The sequence below is a fragment of the Pyrgilauda ruficollis genome, unplaced genomic scaffold (assembly GCF_017590135.1).
Source record: "Pyrgilauda ruficollis isolate IOZ18807 unplaced genomic scaffold, ASM1759013v1 scaffold111, whole genome shotgun sequence".
NCBI lineage: Eukaryota > Metazoa > Chordata > Aves > Passeriformes > Passeridae > Pyrgilauda > Pyrgilauda ruficollis.
This window is the reverse complement of record NW_024509322.1, coordinates 283,106-310,678: the sequence shown is the minus strand read 5'-3', so window position 1 is coordinate 310,678 and position 27,573 is coordinate 283,106. Positions and strand designations below refer to the sequence as shown.

The 27,573-nt window shown below is 41.1% G+C and overlaps 1 protein-coding gene across 3 annotated transcripts in view; it reads right to left on the bottom strand.

Annotated features, from left to right (window-relative positions):
- Positions 1-27,573, bottom strand: part of MKLN1 (muskelin 1) — a 93,388-nt gene that overhangs the window by 13,753 nt on the left and 52,062 nt on the right. For all 3 annotated transcript variants that reach the window (XM_041477521.1, XM_041477536.1, XM_041477528.1), the window contains 5 exons: positions 13,877-14,089; positions 11,800-12,021; positions 10,135-10,264; positions 2,076-2,223; positions 975-1,089 (listed from right to left, as the gene is read on the bottom strand). In XM_041477521.1, the coding sequence (XP_041333455.1) occupies positions 975-1,089; positions 2,076-2,223; positions 10,135-10,264; positions 11,800-12,021; positions 13,877-14,089 (828 nt within the window). The remainder of the gene's footprint in view (positions 1-974; positions 1,090-2,075; positions 2,224-10,134; positions 10,265-11,799; positions 12,022-13,876; positions 14,090-27,573) is intronic.

The window sequence follows — 27,573 nt, the reverse complement described above, 5'->3', positions numbered from 1 at the left end:
AGTTTAGAAAGGTCATTGGAACAGAGGTTTCTAAAAATAAGACTCTTCAAAACAAGCACATCAAACAGCTCCTCAGATAAAGTTGGGCAACTGTGATTATTTAGCAACCTTCAGAGTAACTCAGAAAATACTACTCTCTCATGGTGCCTTACACTTAGAAGGAAAAGCAGAACACTATTCACTTATTTACTGTATCATTACAGTGAAGACAACAAGCAATTCAATTTCCCCATACAGAATCTGCACCCATTCCTCCTTAAAATCCCTCAAGTTTTGGGCTAGCTGGGTATCCCAAATTTGATTAACATCCCACAGAATGCAATACTAAAATATGTTTTTCTTTAACTCAAAAGAAAAATCTTTTTCTTACAGACTAGGGAGAATTTTTAGAAAAATCCATTAAAGGATTGGTAAACATGTCATAGTAATTTAAATTCATGAGTTTATGAACCTAATCTGTGGGTTTGTGCTTTACTGGCTAATATGTACAAAGCTGTAAGTTTACTGAGCTGTCATATACACTAAACCAAATTTTAAGTCTATTTAAGTATGAATGTGCCCATTGGAGGCTGACAGTGCTAAAGAACGACAGTTGCTTCTGACATGTGGGGCAAAGTCAGGCACCTCTGGCTCAGAGGATTCTTAACTGTGATTAGTTCATTCAAACACATCTTTTCCTAGAAATTCTGGTAACTGTCTGTTCTCATTTATTCACCAACAGGTGAGACTAAATCCCTGAGGATAATGAATGAAGCTTCGTGTGCTCTGAAGTGTGAGAACAGATCTCATGTTTACTTCATATTGACATTAAAAGTAGTTTAGCACCTTATTTCAAAATACAGGAAGTGAGAGTTATTCACCATATTAAAACAAACATTCAAGAAGTATATTTATTGTACCATCTTTAAGGAAACAGCTACATACTCAGAGAAAAAAGACTAAAAAAAAATAAAAAAATAAAAATCACTTTTTACCTTGTGCAACTCATCGTACACCAGCTGATGGGCAAACCTTGGGCAAGGTTCCTCTTCCTGAAGGCTTTTACCTGGATTCTCTTTTGCTGCTTGGTCATTCTTATAGACACAAGACCTGAAATTCAAGGCAGTAAAGAATTATGAGTTGTACCTATAGGAAGCATGAAAAGTTGGAAAGGCTGGAAGGTACAAATGATGTAAAACACCAAAGATTTTCTCATTCTATGTTGTCCTCTATTATCCCATCCCATCCCATTCTTTGCTCTACAAAGAACCCAGCCAGCAATCAGAGGTCATGTTGGCTGAAAACAGCCCTCAAGCACAAGCCAAACAGGAAAAAATTCTAGAAAATTATTTGTCATGAGCTTTGGGGATCTCTTCAGATGTTACATTATTTGCCTACAGAACTGTCAGCATAAAGTATTTTTTTATTATGGAAAATAACATCTTGGACCCAGTTGAGCTTTAGAACACATATTACAGCAGAGGTGGTATTTCAGTCAGTGATTTCCAAGCAGACTTAAATTATAACTGAGAATCACTTTTAAAAAACAACACTCACACCTTTTGAAGTGATTGACCCCACTTTAGAAGAGGCCTTGAACGCAAAATCTCTGCCAGCTCTGGAAAGGAACAGTGGCAAAGAGCAACTAAGTACAAAACCAGGAGATATTTTCTCAGAATATCCCATCTGGCACGGAGACTTCTCCATAAACATTCACTTGCACCAGTTTCCTCAGTTTCTAAGAACTAGAGCCATGTACACTGCTATTAACAACTTACACTGGACTGAATTTGCTGCACTGGACCTGAATCCTGGCCTTGAACCCTTCCTGCAGGAAAAGCTTTTTTTAACTGCTCACTTCCCCTCATGCCCTCCACCTGGCTCCAATAAAGATATTCACATGATTTCCCTCCCTCATTTGGATCACTGCCATTATTACCTCTAAAGACAATGGGAAAAGAGGTGTCTAAAGGGAACTCAGCTGTCTTTCACAACTTTCAACTATTCCATGGTTAATAGAGGTTACAGAGTTGCCTAATGGAGACAGGATTGCTTTCTAAATAAAGTCAGTGTGGAAGTCAGAACTTAGGACTTACCAGCTGTTCCTCACAATGTCATAAATCCAGAAGGAATTCCTCACGTTCTCTTCCCGCTTCTCCTTGTCTTTACTGAGCCCTGACAAGACGTGGATTTCATTCAGTTCAGGATCAATGGTGGCCCTTTGAGTGAAACCTGTCATTGGAACTGAGAAAAGAAAATAAAAATTACACGTTGGAAATAACAAAGGATGCAGGAGGGATCCAAACATCAGGCAAATGAGTTTCCTTCCCCCTGAAATTCAGCAGATCACCACGCAGAGGCCAACTTCTTCCCTGTTCAAACCAAGTCCAATGAAAATTCTTTTCTTCTCTTCCTATCTCTGACTCTTGGAAGAAAAAACAAACCATTCTGAGAGCTGCTGTTTCCTAGGAAAAGAGATGGACAGAGCCATTTGGGAGATGACCAGCTCAGAAATGAGGATTAGCTGCCTAATATAGGGCTGAATGACCAGATGACCCTTACAAATATGAATGGAGTGATTTTGTTATTATCTCATCTGTAAAAGGAAGCATTGATTCCAGAAAGCTTAATTGCAAAAGCTGGGAAACTCCAAAAAATTCAAGATGACCTCTCAATTCTATAGCTCACAACCCTGCAAGACAAAGATATCAAAGAAGCTTTTTGTATTTTCTGAATAGTCATGGCGTAATTACCAAACTATTCTTCTGTCCCACCTTCAGATTTAGAAATATGGTGAAATCCTGCGGATTCCGAAGGTTTTCACCATAATTCCCCGAATAAAAGGTCAGCAAATTTGTTTGGCAGTCCTTTTTGTTTGTTGTGTAATTCCCCGTTTCCTGTTTCCCTAGGCAACCATCCTTCCAAAATGTATTTGTGAAGGGCACGTGATCTTTGTTTACAGATCCTGTTTGTCTCCTTTCTCTTTCTGGGTCAGTTTACAAAGGCTGGTAAAGGTTCCTGGCCTTCGGTCAAGATTTTGGCATGAAAAATTCTCAGAACTCTTGTATTTTGCAAATTCTTCCTTGCAGTTAACTGAACTGCCCCCACGGCCTAGAAAACGAGCCCTATGTTAATAAAATATTTAATATTGCCGTTGGGGAATACACAAAATGGTATTTTTGAAACCCATTCTGTAACTGGTTTCATTCTCATGCTTCACTCTTTTCATTTGTTAGGACAGGAAAGCAATAAAGGAATTAAAAAATTCTGAGTAGAATTTGGTTCTCTACAATTTTAGCCCCTACTGAAGAATTTAACACCACCACAAAACCTAAACATTTCTTAAAGAAAAAAAAATTAAATGCTTAATTCTCATGTAAATTTAAATATAAACTCAAATATATTTGGATAACTCATTCTGAGACTCCCTTTGACAAAATCCTTCCTTATGATTTTACAGGAGCAGGAGGCTTTGGATCCCTCATTAGCATAAACCTGTCTAGTTTGCTCCAATTTTGCCACAAAGTTTTAAAGGAAAAGGAATCCAGTTTATAAGCAAATGGGTGATAGGAAAGATTAAAAAATAAGGGAATAACACTGACACAACAATGACTACACTTGTTTTATCTGCAAACCACAAAGAACTTAGTTTTTAAATAAGGCAAATGAGGACTGTGAAAGTCATTCCATAAGGAAATTGAGAACAGAAATATGACTATAGACTAAAAATTGCTAATTTTTGAAAAGTATCGTGCAATATGTTTGCTTGCATAGTCAGGGACTAAGTTGCTGACCCACATGGATTAAATTCAAGGTCTGTTTGAGACATTTCTGGCAGGAGAGCCATCTAAATTTGATCAGCAATGCTAATGCACATGGAAAATGTCTTTGCAACCCTATCTGCTGCTTTGAACATTTGAGACCAAGCCGGGAATATTACAAAAAAAAAAAAACCAAAAAACCCTGTGCAAATCTTCAGAGCACTAATACCTCATTGAAATGAAAATTATTATAATCATGAGGAACATAGCTGCTCTCTTACCATTGATACTCAAAGCATCTGAAACTTGTCTATGGAAGTCCCATCCCTCCTCCTGAAATGTTGTTAAATAAATTAATTTTGTATCTCGTTTATGCTCGATTTCCCGAAGCTGAAATTATTATTTAAATAATGAAGGAGGGAAAAGCTGCCAAAGTTCAGCGCTGGTGGTTTTTTCCTCTTGATATTAAGAATAGAATTCATCTGCAGCAACTGCAATCAAACCAAGATTCAAGTCAAGTAATTTCAGACTTCCCTCAGCTGTAAATCAGTCTCTTCTTGAGACTGTTTGAAATGCAGAATGCCTAGTAAAGTATCAGAAATATAAATCCCCACATTTACTAAGGGCCAGAGACAAGGAGCAACTTACATAAACTCTGTGACCTATCTAAGCAACTGGGTAGAAACTGTATTTAAACAGTGCCTTAGGCAAGAAAAAGTTGACATCTGGTCTTTTGCAGAGGAGGACAAAATGAGAAAGTTGGATGCAGTGTCATTAAAAAAAGCCCATAACACAAATTTGATAAACAAATCCCTGAAAATAAATAGACAGTAAGACAAGATACTACACAGTGGGCAGGAAAAGCTGTGATGTTTTAAACCAAACAGAAACGTCAAAAAAATGTTTTCCAAGGAAGTCTGATCCTTGCCAGAGCAAAAGGCCTCCATAAAAACCTCAGGACTGAAATACTTCCACTAGGGGGTAAGAGAGGTTCATCATCTGCAAGTGCAGCAGACTGGCAGGAAATGTTGGACAGAATTCAAACGAGAATGGTCGGAGTATTAGAGAGGGACACGGGCTGGAAACGTCGGAAAAATACTTGTGACATTTACGCAGCAAAATGTACACTGAGAAGAAAATCTATTTGTGCATGGGCAACCAAATTGAACCTGTAAACATGGGTTTATAACAGTGACAATAATTGATTGCTTAGGACTTGGGAGAAAAAAGTCAAATAACAAGGGGTGAGAACCAGAGCACTTCCAGACCTGTTATTTGCAATGTACTAGATCCAAGGGGTGAATCAAGTGGTAAAAAAGGTTCCATGCAAGTTTCCTCACTTGTGCTTCTTCATAGAGATGTAAGATCAGCTTTGGAGTATATCCCCACCAATTCCACACCTTTCAGGGTCAGCTGTAGGCAGCCAGCTCCGAGGACAAAGCAGTGACTGAGGACTTAGCCCAGGGTGTTTTGAACACTGGCCTGTGGCTACGTAGTATTAACTTGGCTCCTATGACAATATATCACTTATTGAAGAGGAAAAGCTGTAGAGAGAAATCACTGAATACCACATAATCCTCAAAAGTCTTGAAGATGGTGAATGCTTTTCCTGTGCTACTGAATGTTTTCTTCCCCCTTAATCTCATTAACCAGCCTACGGTGAAAGGCAGTAACTACCTGAAAATAAGAGGTCTGAATCCTTGCTCAGGAACTTAGTATTTTCATTCATTTTTACACAGTAAAAATTAAAAGCTTGTGGCCACAATATTTAAAAACAACATTCAGCCACACAGGCCTGGAGTTTGCAGCCAGTTCCATAAGCAAGCAATAACTCCTGAGCAAGCTCCGAGGAGATGCTGTGGAGCTCTGTGCAGTGTAATTTCCATTTAAATACAACACACAGGAAAAGCTTTTCTCTGAAAGTGACATCTAATCATGGAACAGCCACATTCCCACTACCACAGTCTCTGCTTACAGGAGTTTATGGGATCACAGTGATCATTTCAGCCAGCTGAATATTTTTTGGCTTGTGCATGCAAACAGCTACAGTTGTTTCAAGCACAACCTTGGCTGCTGCCAGTATCGAAGCAAGAAAAAAGCTTTTACACAGAGACAGAGCTTGCAAAGCAGGCAATTTAAATTAATGGAATTCTAGGGTGGTTTGGGTTGGAAGGGACCTCAAAATCATCCAGTGCCACCCCCTGCCACAGGCAGGGACACCTTCCACTATCCCAAGTTCCTCCAAAACCTGTCCAACCTGGCCTTGGACATTTCCAGGGACCCAGGGGTAACCCCTGCCCTGTGGGCAGCCTGAAGTCAAGTTTATGTTTACACAGATGTGGTTCTCATAGTACTGCAAAGCATTTTGGAAATTAAATCTCATGTCCTACATTTGAGGGGATACTATGGCAAATTTTTCAACACACTTTGAAACACAGCAATGGCAAAACAATTCTAAAAATGTATAGTCTACAGACCACGCCTGAAGGATTCATGAAGGATAAAAAAGGGAAGGAAGTTCACTGACAGAGTTTTAGTGCCACCTGAGTTATGAAACCCTCAGAACATGTGACTGCCAGTCCCACTGCAAGCGATTCACAAGAATCCTCCCTCCTTGTGATGCCTCGTGACTACAAAATTGGGAGAAAACTTCATCACATGGATACTGCTGCTCACCAGAACCTGGCACCTCCCAGCGGGTTAATTTTTAAAAAGTGGTAGGTGCAAATTATTCCAAGCCACTCCTTGTAGTTCCTATAAAGCAGAAGCAGCACCTCCCCCAGACTTTAATGGAGCAAGTCGTGGTGAGTGATAGCACCAGGCCAGCTGTTGACACAGCAAGATAATGATTATCCTCTTGGATTTTTCCTGATGAGACTGCATCTGGCAGTCTGCCAAGGAGCAGCTAAGGAGACCATCTGAACAGTTTGGTTGTCATGTTGACAAAGCAACAATCCAACGTCCAATGCTTGGGTCTCTCTGAGATTTTGGAAAAAAAACAATCAGTCAGTAAATCTGAATGGAATTCTGAGCTATGGCAGCTCTGCAAGGCATCTGTACAATCTGGTGACTGCCTGTCCCCCTCCTCACCTTCACAGGTAGAGGAATGGATTTGGGGATTAATTCTGAGAAGCACCTCACAAGATGAAAGGCACATAAAGTCCCTCACAAAACAAAATGTTTCCATGGCAAGGGATGCACTGGCCACTGGCAAGACCTTACCTGAACACAGGCACAACATGCCAGGTGTCACTAAGAGGTGATGAAAATGACACACTGAGGCTGCCTGTCTGAGTTGGATCCCAGCCATGCTGAGGCAGCTGTATTATCTATTTTGATTCATGTTTTTCAGACTTTGCTTTGTGTCCCGGGCTGGGCTGTGTCGCCTCTGTCCGTGGTACTTAACCATGAAATCCCCCATCCATCAGGTGCACAGCTGTGTTTGTGAAATGAGCACCTGCCCAACAAGAGCCCTGGGAGCTTCCCTGGTAGCTTAAAAACAAGGCTTAGCTTTAAAATCTGTAGGCTGCCCTTAAGAACCACTTCACCACCACAATGAGCCACAAGAACTTTTAAAGCTTGCTCACATCTGACTTTGCAAGTTACTTGATGCCAAGGGACGTAAGATGCTCTGCACATCCTCTTGCAGAAGGAATTCTCCCTCTGAGCAGGAGCTCTGACACACCACCTGAGTCAGGGCCAGAGGGGATTATCACAGCAACCTCGACCACAAGTGCTGCCACGAGCTCCCTCAGAGCTGAAATGACTGCCCACAATTAGCCATGGGACTAAGGGACCCGGGAAAGCTCCCAGTCCTTAGGGACATGCAGGACTGGTGGCATCTCCAGACCACTTGCACGCTTCAGTATACACCATTTTTGTTTGTTGAGGGGGGCTTTTTGTTGCTTGAGTGTTGTTTATGTGCTTTTTAAAGCAATTAAAATATAAAACTGCTCTAAAAGTGTGTCCATCAACATAAACATTTCTGTCTCTCCTCCAAATGCAAACTCTATTCAGCCGTACTAAAACACCTCTAATTTGCACCTCTGTTGTCTTCCTTCACATCCAACACATCACCACAGCTGCATGTCTAAATTTGTTAGAATTATGTATTTTACTTCAAATTAAGAAAATTTAAGTGTTACTTATCACCCATCATTCCCAAACACATCAGCCATCCAAGGAGCTGGTCAAAGGATCAACATCAGATGCACAAACAAAAGCAAAAAACGCTGAACAGCACAAATATCTCAGAAGATGAAAGCAGCAAAACCAACATATCATTACCATGGTTTTATAGCATTGCAACAACTCTGCGTTACTGATAATCCTTATTATACATTTCACTACTTTTTAAAAAATTCCCTACTCCACGAGATATTGAAACAAATGCACAATTAAGTTCTTTTAGAAAGGGTAAAAATCAAAATAGCTCAACTAAGAATAGAACTGAATGCCACATGCGAGCCAGGAACAAAATGTAATCATGGGACTTTATAGGAACATCTAGGTCAGGCATCCTCAACTTGACTCATCACACTGAGCAGCTTAAAACTTCACAGCAACCAGGCAGGCAATCACTTTGTTCAGACAGATCAAAATGGTGTATCACTACCTAACAAGAGCACAATAAAGACTTGCTTTTTTGGGGTGAAAATAGTGCTGTCAACATTTGCTGTCTGAATGTAATAAGCATTTTGTTCTCTTCCTGTTAAAATGCAAATCATCCCAGCGTTTTCTTTCAAAAGCAATGGAAACGTTCAAATCTCTTTGTTTACTTTCCACACACAGGAGAACAGTAAACCAAAAAAATCTACTTGTGAATTATTTCCAGTGAGTCATTTTCTTATTAAAAAAATACAAAATCTTCTATTCATCACTTCAGGGCCTGTGGGAATGGGGAGAAGGGCTAAAACTTTACTTCATTTCTCATTTACTTTACTGAACGTTGAAGTTCATGTATGAAAAGCAGAGCTCAGTGTCCTGACAAACTCAGTATCTTTAAATCTGAAGCAGACAAAGGTGTCAGCTTAAAGCCACATATTTTCAAGCTGCTGGCTATGAAGAAATGTAGCTTGAAAAGATCAAAATGGCAGAATGTTACTAATTTCCTGGAGAAAAAAAAATGTATTCTTTAAAAGCTCTAAGGACAACAAAGGGAGCGTGGGTGTGTACAGAGCAGCATCAGGCAATGTGCACCTGAATAAAGGAGACTGTCAACAATATGAGCTGCTTCTTTCTTGGAAGCACTTGAGTAAATAAATAACTCCAGAGAATTAGAGCTTGGGTACTTTTCTCCCTAATTGGCATAACTAAATTAATGAGCAAACAATAACTCGTCACCACCAATAATTGACTTCAAAATTTCAGCAAAATTACTTGCTAAAAGTTAAGCCTGATCAAAAGGAGGAGGGCAGCCTAAATTGAAAATTAATTACCTTCCTGGAGTTTTTAGTAACTGGAAGAAAAGACTGGGACTGAATATACAAAACATGAGAAACACTCATAACTTCTGTCCCATAGTGGTACACAGTGCAACTCAAATTACAAATTCTGACTGGCAGAATGAAGATCAGGGTATTTGTAACAGGAAAATGATGTGCTTATACATGCAGAAAGGCTTTTTGGGAAGAAAGGAACATTTTCCTCTGTCATTTGAGGAGAAAAGGCATGAAATCAGTTCTTCATGGTTATGTTACAGGCCTTCTGGGTGTTTTTAAACACTTCTGTCATACAGAACTACACACAGGCTATGCAGCTCCAGTGCTATGAATCACACAGAACTGAAGCCCTGCCCCCTCCTCTCCCTTTTTTTCACCTTTTTCTGATATTTATTACAAATATAACAGGACAACAGCTTGGTCTCATCTTTCTGGTGAAAATAACTTCTGTCCCTCTACTCCAATTCTCTGCCTCTGAGCACCCTACCTGCCTTTCTGCAGATTATCTTTATCTTATGGCAATTTGCACTTAGTGAAAACTAGAAAGATAAGCATTTACTTTCTCCTTTCAAGGCTTAAAGACTTTTTTTTCAGCTTTGTTTTTTAGTCTTTGTTAGAGTTTCCGGAAGAGGTACTCTTTGTTCTTATTTTGCTGTTTTGTTTTTTTTTTTTTTCTTTTGAGGTGCTATGTGGTTTCATGCATCAATTACTTGTATTGTGCTCAAGATGGAGAGTGTCAAATGACAGAAAGAACAGAACAAATGGCATAAGTTTAACCTGCATAGAGTGGAATTTACCTGGGTATGGAGGGTTAGTTAAGAATGCCAACCCAATCCCACGGGCTGAACCTGGCTTTTCACCTCCATATTTCTCCTTCTATAATATTTCATCTTTCATAGTATATTTCTCATTTGTACCAAGGGAATGAAAGGATTATGCAGTTATTCTCTTACCCATCCCTGAATCTTTCTTCGTGCCATCTGAGATAATGTCCACGTGGTCGCTGTCCACATCGTAACTGAAGAAGTCATTCAAGTAAGTCTTTGATCTCTGGCCACCAAATACATATAAGCAGCGATTTTTCTGGAAAATGGTGGGGGGGGGGGAATCTTTATGAGTTCAAGACAGCATGCTGGTCAACTGTGCTCATTAACAGCAATATTTATCATAAAATCACAAATGGTTTGGGTTGGAAGGGACATTAAAGCCCATCCAGTTCCAATCCCCTTCCACTATCCCAGGTTGTTCCGAGTCCCATCCAGCCTGGCCTGGAACACTTCCAGGGATCCAGGGGCAGCCATTAATGAATCAAAGAGGAACAGAGATGTCTCTTCTAAGTTTAACATCATTGTGCTCAGGTAACTGATGCAGCCCTGCCTCATCCAGCTTTGACTTCGGAACATTAAAGCAGCAGCTCATCTTTCAAGTTTATTATTAAAGAATTAACAGGCCCCATTTCTAAAGTCCGTCATAAAATCATTGTTAAAAACACAACAGGAACAAAAGACAGACTGTAGGAGAAACCATCCTAGTACCAGCACATTACTAAATTCAGTACAGGCAAATGGCAAGGAGCAAGCCAAGAATAACAGGTTTATTGCTTCTTTCAAGTCTGCCAAGTGGAAAGTCCGTAAGTGGCAGATTATTTTTCTTTCAAATGGTTGAGAAAACAGAAAAGGACTTCAACTTCCATGACCTGTGCTTACAGAAACCAGTACTCTTACATTTACCATGGACACCTATTTGAAAGATCCTCAAGTCCTTGTACAGAATTTTGTGGGGCAATATGTTTTTCCACCAGATTTTAAAGAACCATTCAGAACAAAAATAAAATGGAAAGCTCAGAAAGCCCAGTATTCACTGTAAAAATTCTGACCTTTCACTTGAAAGGGCAAGAGAAATAAAATCAGTAATTTCTTCAAATTGGTGGGTTGAGTTTATGGTATCAGTAAATATTTAAATGTCACAGCATTAATTTTAATTCTTGTTAGTTCTCTTAAATAGACATGTGGTTGATGAACACATCTGGAAAGGCAATGGAAGGTGGTTTTTAACACCCAACATAGAGTAAAATGCTATATACACCTCTCCCCCACCCTTCTGCTTCTCCATGAGGCTCTGGATGAAATGTTCATAATCCCAGCTGTTTGCAGTTGCTCAGGACAACAAAGAGCAGCTGGATGCTCCAGCACCAAAGACTCTGAGGCCTGTGCAACTCAATGCACACCCATTTAGTCCCACTCCAGTAACAACACAGAGTACCTACCAGACCAGAAGCTTCTAAATTGCACTTCTGTCTTAAAAGGAATACATTTTTAGGTCAAAATGAACCACAGGCTTTGTTTCTATTTACTATTATTATTTAAAATTAACTCTTTTAAATTCTCCTTGATTTTTACATGAAATTTTATTCAGATGGGAGTCATGAAAGCTCTGAAACTTGAATTAGCACCTCCTGCACTTACCAAAGCAGCATCAGAATGTCAGCAAACATTGAATTAACTGAGACAACACATCACTCAGGAGATTAAGGAGCTCAAAATTTGCAAGAAAAACCAAAACCAGATGTTCTCCTTAAAGTCAGACATCATAAATCAAAGTAGGGTGTGGATACTCACAGAATGGAACAACATGCAGTGTCCTATCCGGGACTGGATATCCTCGGGTCCGGCGTTGCAGGAATCCTCCCTCAGAAGTTTCCACGTCTGGCACTGGCAGTCAAAAGCAAACAAGCCACTGAACTGGGGCTCACTGGCTCTGCTGTCGTCCACACTGCCATTGCAGGTCAGGATTCGGCCTCCAAAGGTGTAGATCATGTGTTTTTCAGAATCCATGCACATCTGCAAGAAGCAGGGAAGCAGTTTTAAGCAGGTAAGACCTGAACACTCTGAGATCTAATACTAAACACCTCTCTCCTGCAAGCAATGCCTACTAAGCTAAGACAGTGCCCTGCACATCTCCTGAGCCTCCAACAAACAGAAAGGACACACATCTTCATGGTTGTCAGGTCTTAATCTCATAAAAGAAATTTAAAACACAAGTCTGATTTCTATATGTCATTTAATATGCAAAAGAAAAGACTAAATGTACTCTTCATCACCAGAAAACCTGCTGATTTCAGGGAAAAGTACTTGAGAGTCTTTCACAAGGATTCACAGGGTTCTTTTCCACAGACCCATAGATTCAACCGAAAAGATCCATGGGGATCTTTTCAAGCTACATTCTTCTAGCCAGAGTTAACAGAGTATCACCTCTGGCAATGGTTGTGCAAGGGAGAAATTCAAAATTCACTGCCCACTAATTAACTGATGCAAAAATCAGCCTGTGATTTGTTACTGAGATTCCATCCCCAGCACACATTTATCCCCATTACTGGAACACAAAGTGGGGGCTTAACCTGGCCAAAGATTCCTCATGGGAGTGCAGCAGAAATATGTTTAATCTGCAAACCTAAACTCAGTTTTAGGTTTGAGAAGCACTGCAACATCAATCAAACCAAACCCCCTGACTCCAGGTGATGTTTTCAGACAAAGTGCAAAGCAGAGAGTTACAAAATACCAGAGGGGGAAAAAAAAAAAAAGCAAACCAACAAACAGACAAGATTACAAGATTACAGTAAGATAGAGATGCTATTCAGCAAAGCCTACACAAAACACTTCTAGTGCAGCACATTTCTGAAGGTTAAATAAAAACTGCTATTGCAGTAGATGTTGAGGGAGAGAAGGAGAGCTGCAGACGGACAGAAGTCAGTGAGGCCCTTCTTCCCTGAGAGACAGAACAGGGAAAAAAGGAATCATTTCAAGAGGCAAGCAAAGTACCCAGAGTAGCCTTGCCAGCTGACAATTTCCTTGTGCCTCTTCCCCAACACCTGGGAGACTGGCACTGGTTATTAATAGAACAGAAAGACTGATTGGCTTTTGTTCTGCAGACATGGCGTATCTTTAATTTTCGGTGTCAGCAGAAAGGCACATTGTGCTGGCAAACAACAGCTTTGGTTACAAAACAGCCAGTACCAATAAAGCTGATCTTGGGCTGCTTTAAAAATGAGTTCTGATGTGCTGTTTCTTGGCGATGCTTCATAAAAAAAAAAAAATCAATTGAGAACAAAATACCTTTTTCAAGTAGACAAAAGCCACTGAACACAACATAAGTTAACGAAGTTTTCAATTTGAACACGTGGACAGATGTGACTTTTTAAAGGATTAGTAGCCATTCCTCTAAGGTGTTTTAAGCTCTATAAAGAAAGCACATTCTACAATTTTTAAAGGTAACCAATTTGGAAAGAATCCTGCTCCTCTGCTGGCCTCAGTCCAGCTGGTTGGAGTATACTTCCAAAGGTACCATACACAGTTTTACAAGATGCTCCCCAAGGCCCTCCAGGCAAGGCATATCTGCAAACCCAGCTCAAGGAGACTGATTAAAACCAGATGAACTGTGCTTTGGGCTTCAATAAAACGTGTCTTAATAAAATGCATTTGTTCACAAAGGTTTTTATGATTCTTCTGCCTCAGTTTGATTAGAACCAGCAGTCAGCGGTGTTGAGCAGCAATGCTATTAGGATTTAATTGAGTGCAGATCACACCTTCTTCATCCCTGCTCTGTTACCTGCTACAACGCCTCGAAATCACAGAGACTACAATCAAAACTGACTTTTGAACACTGAGAACTTGCAGCAGGAGGATGAGCGTGGCTGACCTGATGATCAAACACCAGCTTGGGGCCTCCATCTGCTGCAGTGTCCTCGCTCAGCAACATCCAGGTGTTGGTGTCGATGTCGTAGCGGTAGAAATCACTTTTCAGGGACTTGCTGTTCCTCACGGAGGAATCCAGGTACCGCCCCAGGGTGTAGATCTGCCGTCGCTGGATGTCAATGCACATCTTGTGACAGGACCTGGCACTGGGACCGCTCTGAGAATGCAAAGGACCACAAAAATGTAGAGAATAACAGATTTAATATTGTTCCAGGCAGGTTGCTAAGGGGAAATAAGTATTAGCAGCAGCTAGAAATCCTTGGGGAATTCAGGAAAATCTGCTTGTAATCAAATACAGGATTAATACATAACTAAATACAAGAGCACATCCCATAACTTCTGTCCTTTAGAAAGACACCAGCAAAAACCTCCATGCATTTGTCACAACAAACTTATGATTTGAACCTTTCTTGTCAGATTCCTTAGAAAACAGACAGTTTCTCCCAGAAGTGATTCTCAGAGGCGTGTGAAAACTACTTGATCTTTTAAAATAACAGAAGTCGATGCACATGAGAGGCAAATTAAGATGTCACAGCCTATAAATAACTACACAGGAAGAAGATTAAGAAGTGCTCTATTACAAGAGCTCTGTTTTATTAATAGGCTGTTTTCTAACAGATCATAAGCAGACACTCCCCCAAGCAATCATATCCTGTAATGGCTCTGGGAAGGTAACAAAAGCACTCCCTGTCCTTCACAAACAGATATGGCCCTCCCAGCCTCCAGCTGAAAGAAAGTTTCCCACGGTAAGCAAAACTGCCCTGAGTTATGATCTTCAAGAGAAACACATAGAGTGCCCCATGTCAAATTATTACAGGCTTAATCCATCCAGGAGTGCTCAAGTTAAATCATGCAGTAATTTATTTAATGACATTATGATGATGATTATGCAGACCTGGGCAGTTTCCTTTCTGCTTCCCAAATCTCTGTTTAAGGGCCTTCATACACTCCTTCTTGAAGCATGAGAGTGATGTTCTAGTACACCAAAATATTAGAAATCAAGATTTGCAAAGCCTTATGTGCAAAATATCAGATGAAAACCATCATATCGTGAGCATAGATCAGTTCTGTAGTTTATTTTGACATAGCTGAGTGACAGCACACAAGAATGGCTTCCCACTAACAGAGAGCAGGTTGAAATTAGATATGGGGAAGAAATTCTTCCCTGTGAGGGTGCTGAGGCCCTGGCACAGGTTGGCAAGAGAAGCTGTGGCTGCCCCTGGACCCTTGTAAGTGTCCAAGACCAGGTTGGAAATGGTATGGAGCAATTTGGGATAGTGGAAGATGTCCCTGGCTATGGCAGGGCATTGGAATGGGATGATCTTTAAGGTCCCTTCCAACCCAATCCATTATGGGATTCTATACAAAAATATCTATTAAGAACTATTGAAAAGTAAAGATTAGGCAAGTAGTCAAGGATACAGCAAATATTTAAAAACATTATTGAAGACTTATAGTTAAAGAACAATAGCCATATCACACCAAATAATCAGCACAATAGTTGCTCTGTGTACCACCTTATATGGAAAGTCTTATGAAAAAATCTTTATACCCTTTCACTTAAATTCTACTGAAATTTAGAGTACACTAATGGAATGCACACCACTAAATTGGATAAAACAAGAAAGGAAGCTTTACATCTTTATTGCCAAAAGCCTTTACTATCCACGTTACAAAATTCAATTTCTTGATTAAGCAATGGTTCCAGGAAACTGCTTAGAGTAACTCAAAAGACCATGTGAAGAGGTGAACTGAATTGTTCATATTTTGTAAATATGAAGCATTATGTTGGCAATGATTACAGCTTTGAGGATTAGTTACTTCATGGTAATTAGGATAATTTTATTTTCTGAAAATAAAAGTACTGATAGCAGTGAAATATTAGCATAAAATCCTGAAATGCAGCAAAAACTCAGTGATTGCCTTTGGTCACGAAGGAAGATGACACAGAAAGCAACAACGCAATTGTCTTTGTTCCTAGAAAATACAAAAACATTACCTTGCAGAGGACCCTGTTCCAAACACACGGGGGAGTTCCTTTGCATGAGAAGCACCAATCTGTGCACTCACAAAGGCAGCCCTTGGTTCACAAATAAATCACCCCAGTGTGCAAAGTCCATCCCAAGCCATGGAGCTGGGACCCTGAGGATATGGCACCGGTCCCCTGCCCATGAGCACCTATTTGCCTTGGCACAGCTGCCTTGTGGGTGAGATGTGAGGAGCCACCTGTGCTTTCTGAGCCTCCCCTCTGGCAGGCCACTGCAGATTTTTAATGGAATTGGACAATTTAAGAATCATCCCCCCCACTCTCTCACCTCTATGCGGACTAAATTAAATCCTCCCAAACTTGTTCAAATAATGTCTTTGGCACTTTTAGGAGTAAATCACCAATTTAGCAATTTCCAGATCTGCCTTGCCACAAAAAGCTACCTCATCAACCAAAATTGGTCTGAGCACAGACACAACACTGAGACACTTCACAACTCAATACCCATTTCAAGGCAACAACATCAAAATCACAGTTGCTACACTAAATATGCAACATACAGATTTCCTAATGCTATTTTAAAATGAGAAAAGAATTCAGGAAAAATACTTTTTTTCTTTAATTATCTCCTGGTCACATCTCACACATTAATACCTGCTTTCTTAAACAGCTCTTAAGGCTAGCATTTCATCTCTACAGACACAGAATTTTCATCATCTCAAGTTCATGCAAGAACTTCAGCTCTACCAAACTGCAGAGCCTGCCATAGCATGAACTATCTTTTGTCATACAGGAAACTTCATCCAATTTGAAACCTGTTATCCAAGAAAACTGGAGTTCTGCCTGCACACCACTCACAAGATCACAAGGAACCTGCCAAAGTTTCCTCCTTAGCCTACATGTTTACCAAAATGAGTAAATAACTCCATTAACAGTGATACATGCTGGTTTGACATTTAAGGCAGAAAAGGTCTAAATCTGTGTTCACTTCTGAGTTCAGCTTGACCATGGCAGCCCTTGTAACTCAAATGTACTTCAAAGAGGGACACAAAATCCATTTACAAAGACACTACAAAGGAGTAAAATGCTTCAAGGCACATCTGATGAATCAAATGCCTGTGGGTGGCTGTGAGTGTCCATCCAAAGTCGTGTGCTCCATGTGGTTACAACAGCAGCCTGTTGTTCACACCAGGAACACTCTGCCACAGTTTGTCATGGACATGACAATCCAGTAAATTCAAACAGGAAAGTTTGTTGATTCCACAAGTGTTCAAAGAATCTGACCCTTTAAAAGCAGTAAGTGAGAAAAACAGAGATGACTCTCCAACCCAAGGTTGAAGAGATCAAGCATGGCTAGAGGGCAAAAGAGCAACCTTCTGTCTCCCTGCCAGGATGTAGGCTGGTCACGATCCATTAATTAATGTCCAAGGCTGAGTGGCTCTTACTAGAGATCTCTATGCCCTTCTTCAAATTCAGGCCTTATCACCAAATCACAGTTTTGACAAGTTGCTTCTGTGACTGCGTGAACTTGTGACAAACCTGCGCAAAACTCCTCATCTCTGAAGTGTTCAAGGCCAGTGGATGAGGCCCTCAGCAGCCTGACTTAGTGGAAGGTGTCCTTGCCCATGGCAGGGGGCTGAAACTAGAGGGTCTTTAAGGTCCATCCCAACCCAAACCATTCTTTGATTTTATAATTAAGTACTTTACTTTAGATCTAGTTTCTTCTAAGTCGTTACATATGGAATCCACATTTTTGCAGATGAAGCTTCACGACAGGATTGACTGAGGTAGTAGAGGTGTCACTTCCCAAACAGAGCCCATCTTCCATAAGTCTCTGAAAGTCACATCCATCAACAGCACCCAAACGACCTGAACAAACACTGGCTCTGGGGACTCCTTCCAATTCTCATCAGAAAGCTCCTGGCACACACACTGCAGAAACCACACGTGAAAGGGGCTTGTGACTGGGCTAAGTCCTTATTCAGATGGCAAGAAGTGTGTCAGGCTGCTTTGGCCAGTGCCTCAGCTGCTGCCAAGGCTGTGATGGCAGGAGGAAAGCATTAGCATATCACATTTCTAACCTACAAGACACCAAACAATACCAAAAACTACTAAGCACAGGCACTCTTGGGTTTGTGTGGGACTCAATAAGTGCCCACACAGAGCCAGGACTGACCCGAACAAAGTGGCTCTGTGCCACCCAGCCCCACCATACAATCAGCACAGCACAATAACAGCTAAAACAGATTAAACAGCATGTGTAGGGTCCTGTTTGGAAGTGCTACAAAATACCAAGCTTTATGCCCAGCTCCAAGGCTCTTCTTTAAACAGGTTGGTGTTGACGCAACTCCTCCGGTCTCTACAGCACAGATAAACGCCCTGGTGAGGGTGGGATGGTGGGGAAAGGAAGAGAGGCTGTATGGCCAGGAGCACTTAAGAAAGGCTTTCAATCCTTTAAGCACCCAGGGCCAAATAGGATTTTTAGGTTTCGTCAGTGCTGCACGAAATTCAATTGTGCAATGCCAAGTGAATACACAGTATACTTTATGAAAAGCCTTCTCAACATGCTAAGCCACTTTATAAAATCTAATTAGAGCTTTCTTCATTTAACTTGCAAATGCTGAAAGCAATTATCCCACTTAAGGACTAACTTACAAAACGTTTTCAAAAAGCAACACAACAGCACCGAGAGACAACACCGCCTCCTTAGAATAATTGATTTGTTCCTATACAGGGGAGAAAGGATTGGGACTCAACTCCTTAGGGTAGGGTCTGCTCAAATCACTATTTATGCCAGAATCAGCAGGCATCATCTTAGCAACAGCATCCTGGAATCCTACATTAAGACACAAACATGATAGCTTTCATTTTTTGGTTTGTTTTTAAATAAATGTCCTATGAACCTTCTTTAATGAGAACATGACCGCAGGAAGCCGGTTCCACTGCCCATCCCAAACAAAAACTGGGGGAGCTTGGCTTCTTTTGGTTATCATAACCTTTTGCAAATAAAGGGGTTTCAGTTGCAAGAAAAATCTGTTTTATTCAGACCAATCCAGATGAAAAACCTCAGGAGCAAGCCTGGATCCCGTTCAAGAGTCAGGGAAATAAAAACAAAGAACAGCTGACTAACTCTCCGTTCTTGGTCCTGTAAAAGACTGAGTGGAATGTGAACACTGCCTCCAGTATGAAGTTCAAAAATAAGCGTCATGAGGTAAATGCTCTTGTCCTAAAGCAAACTAGGACGAGGACATAAAAAGACACAAACAACCTACTTTGTTTCCAGTCCTGAGAGCAGCCTGTCAGGCAACAAATAGTCCCTCCTGCCTGCACACAACTGCATAGATTAATTGCTCTCATTTCCCAGTTTTGGACTATAATTTGTTTCCTCCTCCACCCCACCCCCCCCAAAAAAAGGGGGGAAAGTTCTCCACAAACTTGAAAATGAAAGGAAATGCATATTATTCCTGGCATTAATTCAAGTCCATGTGCTTTAAGATTAGAGCTTGTTAGTGCTTTATCAATGCCAGTCTACAGCTAATGCGCTCCCAAAATGTTTAATCTGAGCTGCAGCAAAGATTTCCTTTGCTCTAGATGAGCACTAAATTCAGTAAGAGAAACAACTGCAGCCATACAACAAAATAAAACACTTTCATCCCATACAGGTTACTCACAGAAGGCATTTTAAGTTTACCATAACCTAAAGGTGCCAGAAACATAAGAAAATAATTTAATATATTCTCTTTTTTTTATGGTAGCATGGAGGATTTGTATGGTCCCTCAACACAAAACACAAAACAGGAGCTGGGTGCTGATGTATTGCTCCTATCACCATGAAATCACCGATGATGTGCCAGGAGCACCAAACCACCAGAGGGAGGGTCCTGCACGTCCAGTCACACAACAGGAGCATCACAACCGTGCTCAAGGCCAGAGCAGCCCAGCACAGGCACATGGCACGGGCTCAGAACCCTCTGTAAGGGTTTCTTCAGCGTGACAGACCCTCCCTCAAACAGCACATCCCAACCTCCTACTCTGTATGACGGCAGACATCAGTGCCACCTGTGTCATTTGATGTCCATAGACTAGGCACTTACAACACTAGAATTAAAAACTTTTGGATGTCACACAGGGTAAATGCAGCAAAGGACTGAATGTTTCTAGGATCATAAAATGAGAGTTTAGCTCCAAAAAAAATTTTTTGGATACTCAATGTACACTCTGTTCTTTAAATTACCCTGCAAATAATCCCTGGAAGTGTCCAAGGCCAGGCTGGATGGGGCTTGGAGCAACCTGGGATAGTGGAAGGTGTCCCTAACCATGGCAGGGGTTTGGGACTAGATGATCTCTAAGGTCCCTTCCAACCTTTAACATTCCACAATTCTTGTCACTATTTATAAAAGTAACAGATATTCCAACTAAATTTTAAGGCTGCTTTACCAGTTATAAAGAATATTTCTGAGAACATGCAAGTTCATCAGCCACTGAATGGTTTGGGTTGGAAGGGACATTAAAGCTCATCCAGTCCCACTCGCCTGCCTTCCACTATCCCAGGCTGCTCCAAGCCCCTGAGACTGGACACTTCCAGGGACAGGGCAGCCACAGCTTCTCTAGAAAACTCTTACCTATAAACTACATATTTTCTGCCAAAAAACATTTTGTGAAGCTTAAGAAATAGACCAGAATCTATCAAAGAGCCATCATGCTGAAAACTCCTCAGCACCAGTACTGGAAAGGCAGGAATTTACACAATTTTTCACACGAGAGAGTTAAATGCCTTATGATAAATATTAGGTTTGGATATTAAAAAGTTATAATTAACTATTAATAAGTCCAGGCACAGCCAAGACAGGAAGACACCCTCGGTCAGGCAGTTGACACAGAATCTGAGCTATGGCTAATCTGCTTACTGGTGCCCTCCTACAGCGATGCCACGGGATAGATTTACCAGCAAAGTCCTTTCTGGGCATCTGACTCAGACATGATGGAGCAGATTAAAGTCAGAAGCAGCTTTCAGCACACAGTTTTGTTTGCACATCTCTTCAAGGTGGGCAAACAATAAAATTTAACAGGATGAAGCTTTCTTTTTCCCCTTCCTAAAAGCATCCTCACATTTGGGACAGTCCTAATTTCCCACTGTTGATGCTGCATGGCCTTGAGCTGAGCCTGCCACAAAGAGACTTTCCCTGCTTAAATTAGAATTAAAAAAATAAATGGCCTGATGTTCTATTTTTGAAAGATGGTTCAATGAGCTTATAAGTCAAATGATCAGGCTCAGAGATCATACAACACAATCCTTATGACAGCAGTGGGCTGGATTTGATGACCCTTGACAGCCCAACCCTTCCAGTCTGACATGAACTTGACTCCAAGTCTTTGCTCCATCCTCCAGGGATCAGCACAGGTTTATCACAGCACAGACTCTGTGCAGCCCATGAGCATTGCTATGAAAACAAATAGATAATGTTCTGTTCTCATTAAATTATTATTTATTAGCCTCTGTGCCACCTGCTTGTAGAAATAACTAATTTGAGAGTATTTTCATAAAGGAATGAATTAATACATGATCTTCTGGCTTCTGATGTGCCCTGATCAAGGCACCTCTAAAGACCAAGTGTGTCCTCACAGCTGAACTTTCCAAAGCACCAACACTGTGCTTTGACAGCTGTGCTGCCTGAGTTTTCCTACAGTGCAGAAACAGCTTTGGCAGCCACTGCCAGAGAATTACCAGTGCAGGAGCCACATTCCTGGATCTCCTGAGTTCTCTGCTCTCACACCAGGGTATCATCAAGGCTTTCCAGCAATCCGTAACACCATGGATCTTATGCTGCAGTAAAACATCTTAAAAGCCAGTGGGAAGGGGAAAAAGCTCCCACATCTTCAAGCATGCAAATAGTGGGAAATAATCTGTGGCCACTCAGTATTTAAAATGGGGTTATAAAAAAAGATGAAGGGGGACTTTTTACACAGGCAGATAGTGACAGGACAAGGTGGAACAGTTTTAAACTGAAAGAGAAGACATTTAGATCAGCTGTTAGAAAGAAATTCTCTGCTCAGGAGGGTGGTGAGGGCCTGGCACAGGGTACCCAGAGAAGCTGTGGCTGCCCCATCCCTGGAAGAGCCCAAGGCCAGGTTGGATGGGGTTTGGAGCAACCTGGGATAGTGGAAGTTGTCCCAGTGGATGGTAGGGGGTGGAATGAGTTGATCTTTAAGGTCCCTTCCAACCCAAACCATTCTGCATTTCTATAATTTATTTGAAGAAGGTTGCAGGAATGTGTATGAAGGTCTTGTGCAGGCTTTAGTTTACAGTCAAAAATAAAAGTCATCCAACCTTTGTGATTCAGCTTACAAATGCAAACAAGAGAAGTACTGAAGGAATACCTCAGTACATGGTGACCTTGCAGCAAAAGGACATCAGTTCTGTGCTATTTCTAACAAAAGGCACAATTCACCTGCAAACAAAGCACTGCTCACACTGGTGAAATGCGAAAAAAGTTTCAACTTAAATTTTACCAAGTAAATTGTCAGTTTGTTCCACATCCACTGCTCAGCTTTGCTTTCAGCAACGCTGATGAAATGTAACAGACAAGCCACCAGAGAACCAGAGCTTTCACCAGCTCCGAGATGGGCCCTCAGGACAACGTCCCTCGTGTGTTGAATTTAACTAACCCCATTAACAATTGCAGGATGTTGAATGAGGTCATTTTTGCATGCATCACAAGTTCACGCTGTCCTCTCATTACCAGTAACAATGGCCAGTGAAGGTCCAGCCAAGAGAGATTTTTCCATAGACACAAACTACTCAGCTGAGTTACAGCCCCACTTGCAGACCAGAAGGCTGAAAAAATTTAACTGGTTGCTTATGAACTGTTTAGCCACAAAGGTTACAAAGCAAGGCTACACTTTTGGAAGTTGTTCTTTTTTTGTAATTAATTGTCCTTGAGATGCCGGTGATAGACAAACATGAAATTCTAAGTCCAAATCCTTCGACAGCCACAGGCTCTGAGATGTTTCTGAGAAAGTGAAGACAGTTTTTACCTGTGACAAAAGAGTAGTTTGCACCTGAAGGTGTTGGCAAGTTGTAAAAGTGGCTGTTTAATTTCCTAGAGCCCAGTATCAGTAACATCTCCATCACATGCAAGCCCTGGAAAATTCAAGGATTAAGTCCTATTAAACACAGTAAGCTCTTTCAGACAGATCTGAATTCAACACATCATTGCACCAACCACTGTGCCAATAAGTTCTCTTTAGACTCCAGAAAGTTCAATTCCCAATTACCTCCAAAACCCAATTGCTGAAATATCTCAGTAGCAAGGTCCACAAAATCTTACTACATTTCCAAGCACGTAATTATACAGACAATTTAGCTACAGATTTGTCTGTGATACTACTTGAGACTGCTTTCTCTATGTTACCACCTTGGGATAACTGATATTTCTTCAGGGATTTCTGTATTTGTACAGACTGAGCGATGTTAATGTAACATTAATGTAACAAGTCTCTCAGTGTAGCTGTAATATGACATTACTCCCAAGGCAAGCTGACTGGTGTGTGAAGCTATTTTCACTCACCGGCAAAAGAGTTAAGTTTTCCTTCCACCTCTACATATTCTCCTATTCCTTTAAAATCCTTTTCTTTTAATCCCTTCAGTGTGAAATGCTGGGGTTCTGGCATTCCAGCTGGCTCATCTCACAGGTGCATATTTCTGTGTCTTTAAAAGCCAAAAGGATATAAATCAGAATTTTTTGTACCAACAGCAACCTCTTCACTAAATCTTTACCTGAAAATCCTGTAATGTCATTTTCCCCCCAGGATGCATCCACAGCCACCCAAGAATGACTCTACACTGCCTCATCTACAATTTACAGGGAATTGCAAAATGCATTAGGATGATGCAATAATGTCCTAATAAAGCCATGTAAGTAAAATAAAGTTCCATTCCAGACCAGAGATCAGAGCATTAAACTCCTCATAAGCTGCAGCTGAAGTGGTGATTTTTATCGGAACATAAACGCCACAAATCAACTCTGCCTGATGCATTACTTCAAGGACTAAAAGTAGTTTTACTTTGCAACTGAAAGCTTTATGATGACTTGGAAATTCAGCATAACCTGAAGACTGGCATGCACAAGCTCCAGGGCTGCCAGAACTGTGCAGCCTCCAGAACACTGGGCACAAGGCATTTATTTAATGCTCCTTTCTCCAAAAGACTTGAACAGCAGCATGTGGAGGAAAAGGACCTCCACACATTCAAACACCTGGTGTGAGGAATAACTGAAGTTTGGCTGGTTTTCTGGGCTTTTTTTCATGCTGGAAGCAAGAAATACAGGCACCTAGTGAAGGAACTGAATAACTTAAGACCCAAAGTTGTTTTCAAATATGGATGATCTTTCCCTTAAAAAAATGTCAAAGTTAAAAAAAAAAAAAGACAAATAAACCAGGATTAAGAGGACAGAACTCTTGAGGCACACAAGATAGCTTTAAAAGCTGAAAACCTTTTCCAAAGAGTTTACTTAAAAATAAATCATTTTAAAAGCTGAGGTGCTACTCCCTCAACAGGGCTTTTTTGCTTTAGGCTGCCTAAGTGGAAATCACTGGGGATGTCAGTTAGGCATATGTGAAAGTCTCTCTCAAATATTCTGGTGAAAGAATACTGGCTTAGAACATTTCAAACCATTATGCTACTAAATAGGGAGGAAAATAAACCATTAGCCTGTGATATTTAGGATCAGCCTAGGATACTTTTCATTTGGTTCACTCCAGCATCTGCTGTCTTTGTCCCTACTTTTGTAGGCATTTGCACTATTTAGGGAGTTGGCTCTGAGGTACGTCTGCAGTATCCAAGTTTCTTTCAGGGACAGCTGCCTTCTCCCTATGTGCTTTTGCAGCACCAGGGATCTCCTACAACTGAGCATCTGTACCACTGGAACTGCTCAGCAGTAGGACATGGCACACTCACTGTATTAGATCTCAACTACGTAAACATCACAATATTTGCAACAAAAAGCCCCTCAAGTCACTTGATGTGTCTTCCAAACTGTATCACCATCTGTGGGGAGAAGTCAATATTTGAAACTAGTTCAGTTCCTACTCTTCAAACAGCACAGGGTAAAAGCTTTACATTGATAAGCTCATGTACTTTTGCATCACACCCAAAAAACCAGTCAGAGGTGTCACAAACTCCTACAAAAAATGCTTCTGTGGTTATATGACACTGAAAGCTTTGGGTAAAGTCATCCATGTCAACAAATGTAAAGAAATGCATGCAGAGACTGGAGAAAATTTGACTGGAAATACAATAGCAGCTGAAATTTCCCTTGGCTCTCACCATTAGCAGATCTTTCTACACTTGTCAGCTTTTACTTTCAGCATCCTGGAAAAGCACTTTCTGTTCACAGCAAACTGTCACCTCACAATATACCCATTTTCTACATCATTTTGAACCTACTGAACAGGAGGCACTTGTTGACCTACACTTTCCTTCATTGTGAGCAAAGATTTATCCTCTCAAGCAGTTAAACCACGACAAGACCTTCACTTCTACCTTTGGTAAGGAAACACTTCAACTATTTTTGAGAGAAACACAGTGTCACCTAAACCTAACCCATTTACACAATTTCCACATCCTTCACAGAGCTGATTTGTGAGCAGGATTTTCCTCTGAAGAAGCCAGAATGAGGATGAGTCAATGTATTTTCCAAGAAGCAGCACAGAAGGTACCAATCAGTGCAGTGACACTACTTGAAGGGAGATCCCCCCATCTCCTGTCTCTAGGAAATACTAGAAACAAGGTAGAGAAATACCAGAGACACACAAAATATGCCAACTATCACACTGCTTTAGCCTCATTTATCTGATCTCCAGAGGCATCAACACCCCTCAGCATTTTGATCCTATTTCAAAATCCCCTGACTATCAATTTACACCAAATGAAATGTCTTTCCTGCATTTAAACCTGTCCTCCTGCACTGATTTTAACTAAATTACCCTTCAAAAGAGAAAGCTGCTGCTTGGAAACTAGAAATAGACATCAAAACACACACATGAAATTTCCCTGTTAACTGACACTGGCTTCGAGTAAAAATGTCCAAGGAATGACAAGGTTTGTTTTTTTAAAACTATTTACTCCCTAATCCTGAAGAGGTCTGTTGATCTACAGCCACTAAAAAACCCTGAAGACAACAGCATTTGTCAGAACATTCCACTTGATTCAGGGTAGAAACTCTTAAAGGCTCTTAAATGAAACCCATTTTGGCTGTGCCTTGTGCCAGCTGATTCACAGGGCTGTCACACACTCCAGAGACAGAAGCTGTGGCTAAGCTGAGAGGTCCTAAGTTGCTCCATGGAGCGTCTCCCTGGAAGGATTCAGGTTTGAGGAAGAGGATTTGACAAGCACAGCAGGAGTCCTGCTGGATCCGTACTCTGAAGGGATGGTGGGGTCTCTCTGGCCACCAGCAGTGGTGGTGTGCTCACCAGCAGGTCCTGCAGACCCTGTTTTCATGCTGTAGGTGATCAGCTACTCCAGCAGTGCCCCGAGCATTTTGTCCAGACACACAAGACAGACATAAGGAGCTGGAGTATATCCAGACAAGAGAACAGAGCTGGGGAAGGGTCTGGAGCACCAGGAGGGGCTGAGGGAGCTGGGAAAGGGGCTCAGCGTGGAGGAAAGGAGTCTCAGGGGGGACTCTGTGGCTGTGCAAAAGTCCCTGACAGGAGGGGACAGCCAGGGGGGATTGAGCTCTGCTCCCAAGGAACAGGGACAGGAGGAGAGGAAATGGCCTCAAGTTACACCACGGGAGGTCGAGCTTGGATATTTGGAAAAATTTCTTCAGAAAGGGCTGTCCATCCCTGGAACAGGCTGCCCAAGGCAGTGGTGGAGTCCCCATCCCTGGAGGCATTCAAAAGCCATGTGGATGTGAGACTTGGGGACGTGGTTTAGTGGTGGCCTTGGCAGTGCTGGGAAAACCAGTTGGAAATCTGAGGGCTTCTCCAACTGAACTATTCAATGAATCTATGAAAAAGAGCTATGAAAAATCAGCTTTGGTAGTCTAATTGTTAAAAAAGACAAATGCAACTTCAAGTGACAGACACCTCACTGGAAAATGTTGAAAAACAGCAGCAAAAACATTTTCTAAAAAGATCACACAACTATTTTAATCATGCACTGCAACAGAAGCTCCCAGTATCCTTATCCCAAAAACATTACTCTGCATTATCCCTACAATAACACTGGACAGGATGCAACTTTCACCATATTTCACTCTTATCCAAGCTTAATTATTGAGTGGCTAATTTAACCACTGTCACTGATTAATTAGAATAAAAAAGCCAGAAGCAGAACTAGCATAATACAACAAAACAAGATTAAGCTCCACTGGAATCTACTCTGAATATTTTTTTAAAATTCCATGTCAACAGACATTTCCTTTTTGCAAATTGTTTGTGAGCAGTTGATGTCCCTATTAGAGAAACATCTGGAGTCTTTGTTTTTGAATATACTTCTCAACATTTGAGATTGACCTTTTCATTTCTAAACCAGGTTTCATCCAGATCTCTTTGGAGAAAAAAAAAAAACAACAAAACACAACCCATTGCTGGTTTCCAAGTACAGCAGCTGCCAGCTCACTGTACCTCAGAAAGCCACCAAAACCCCTGAA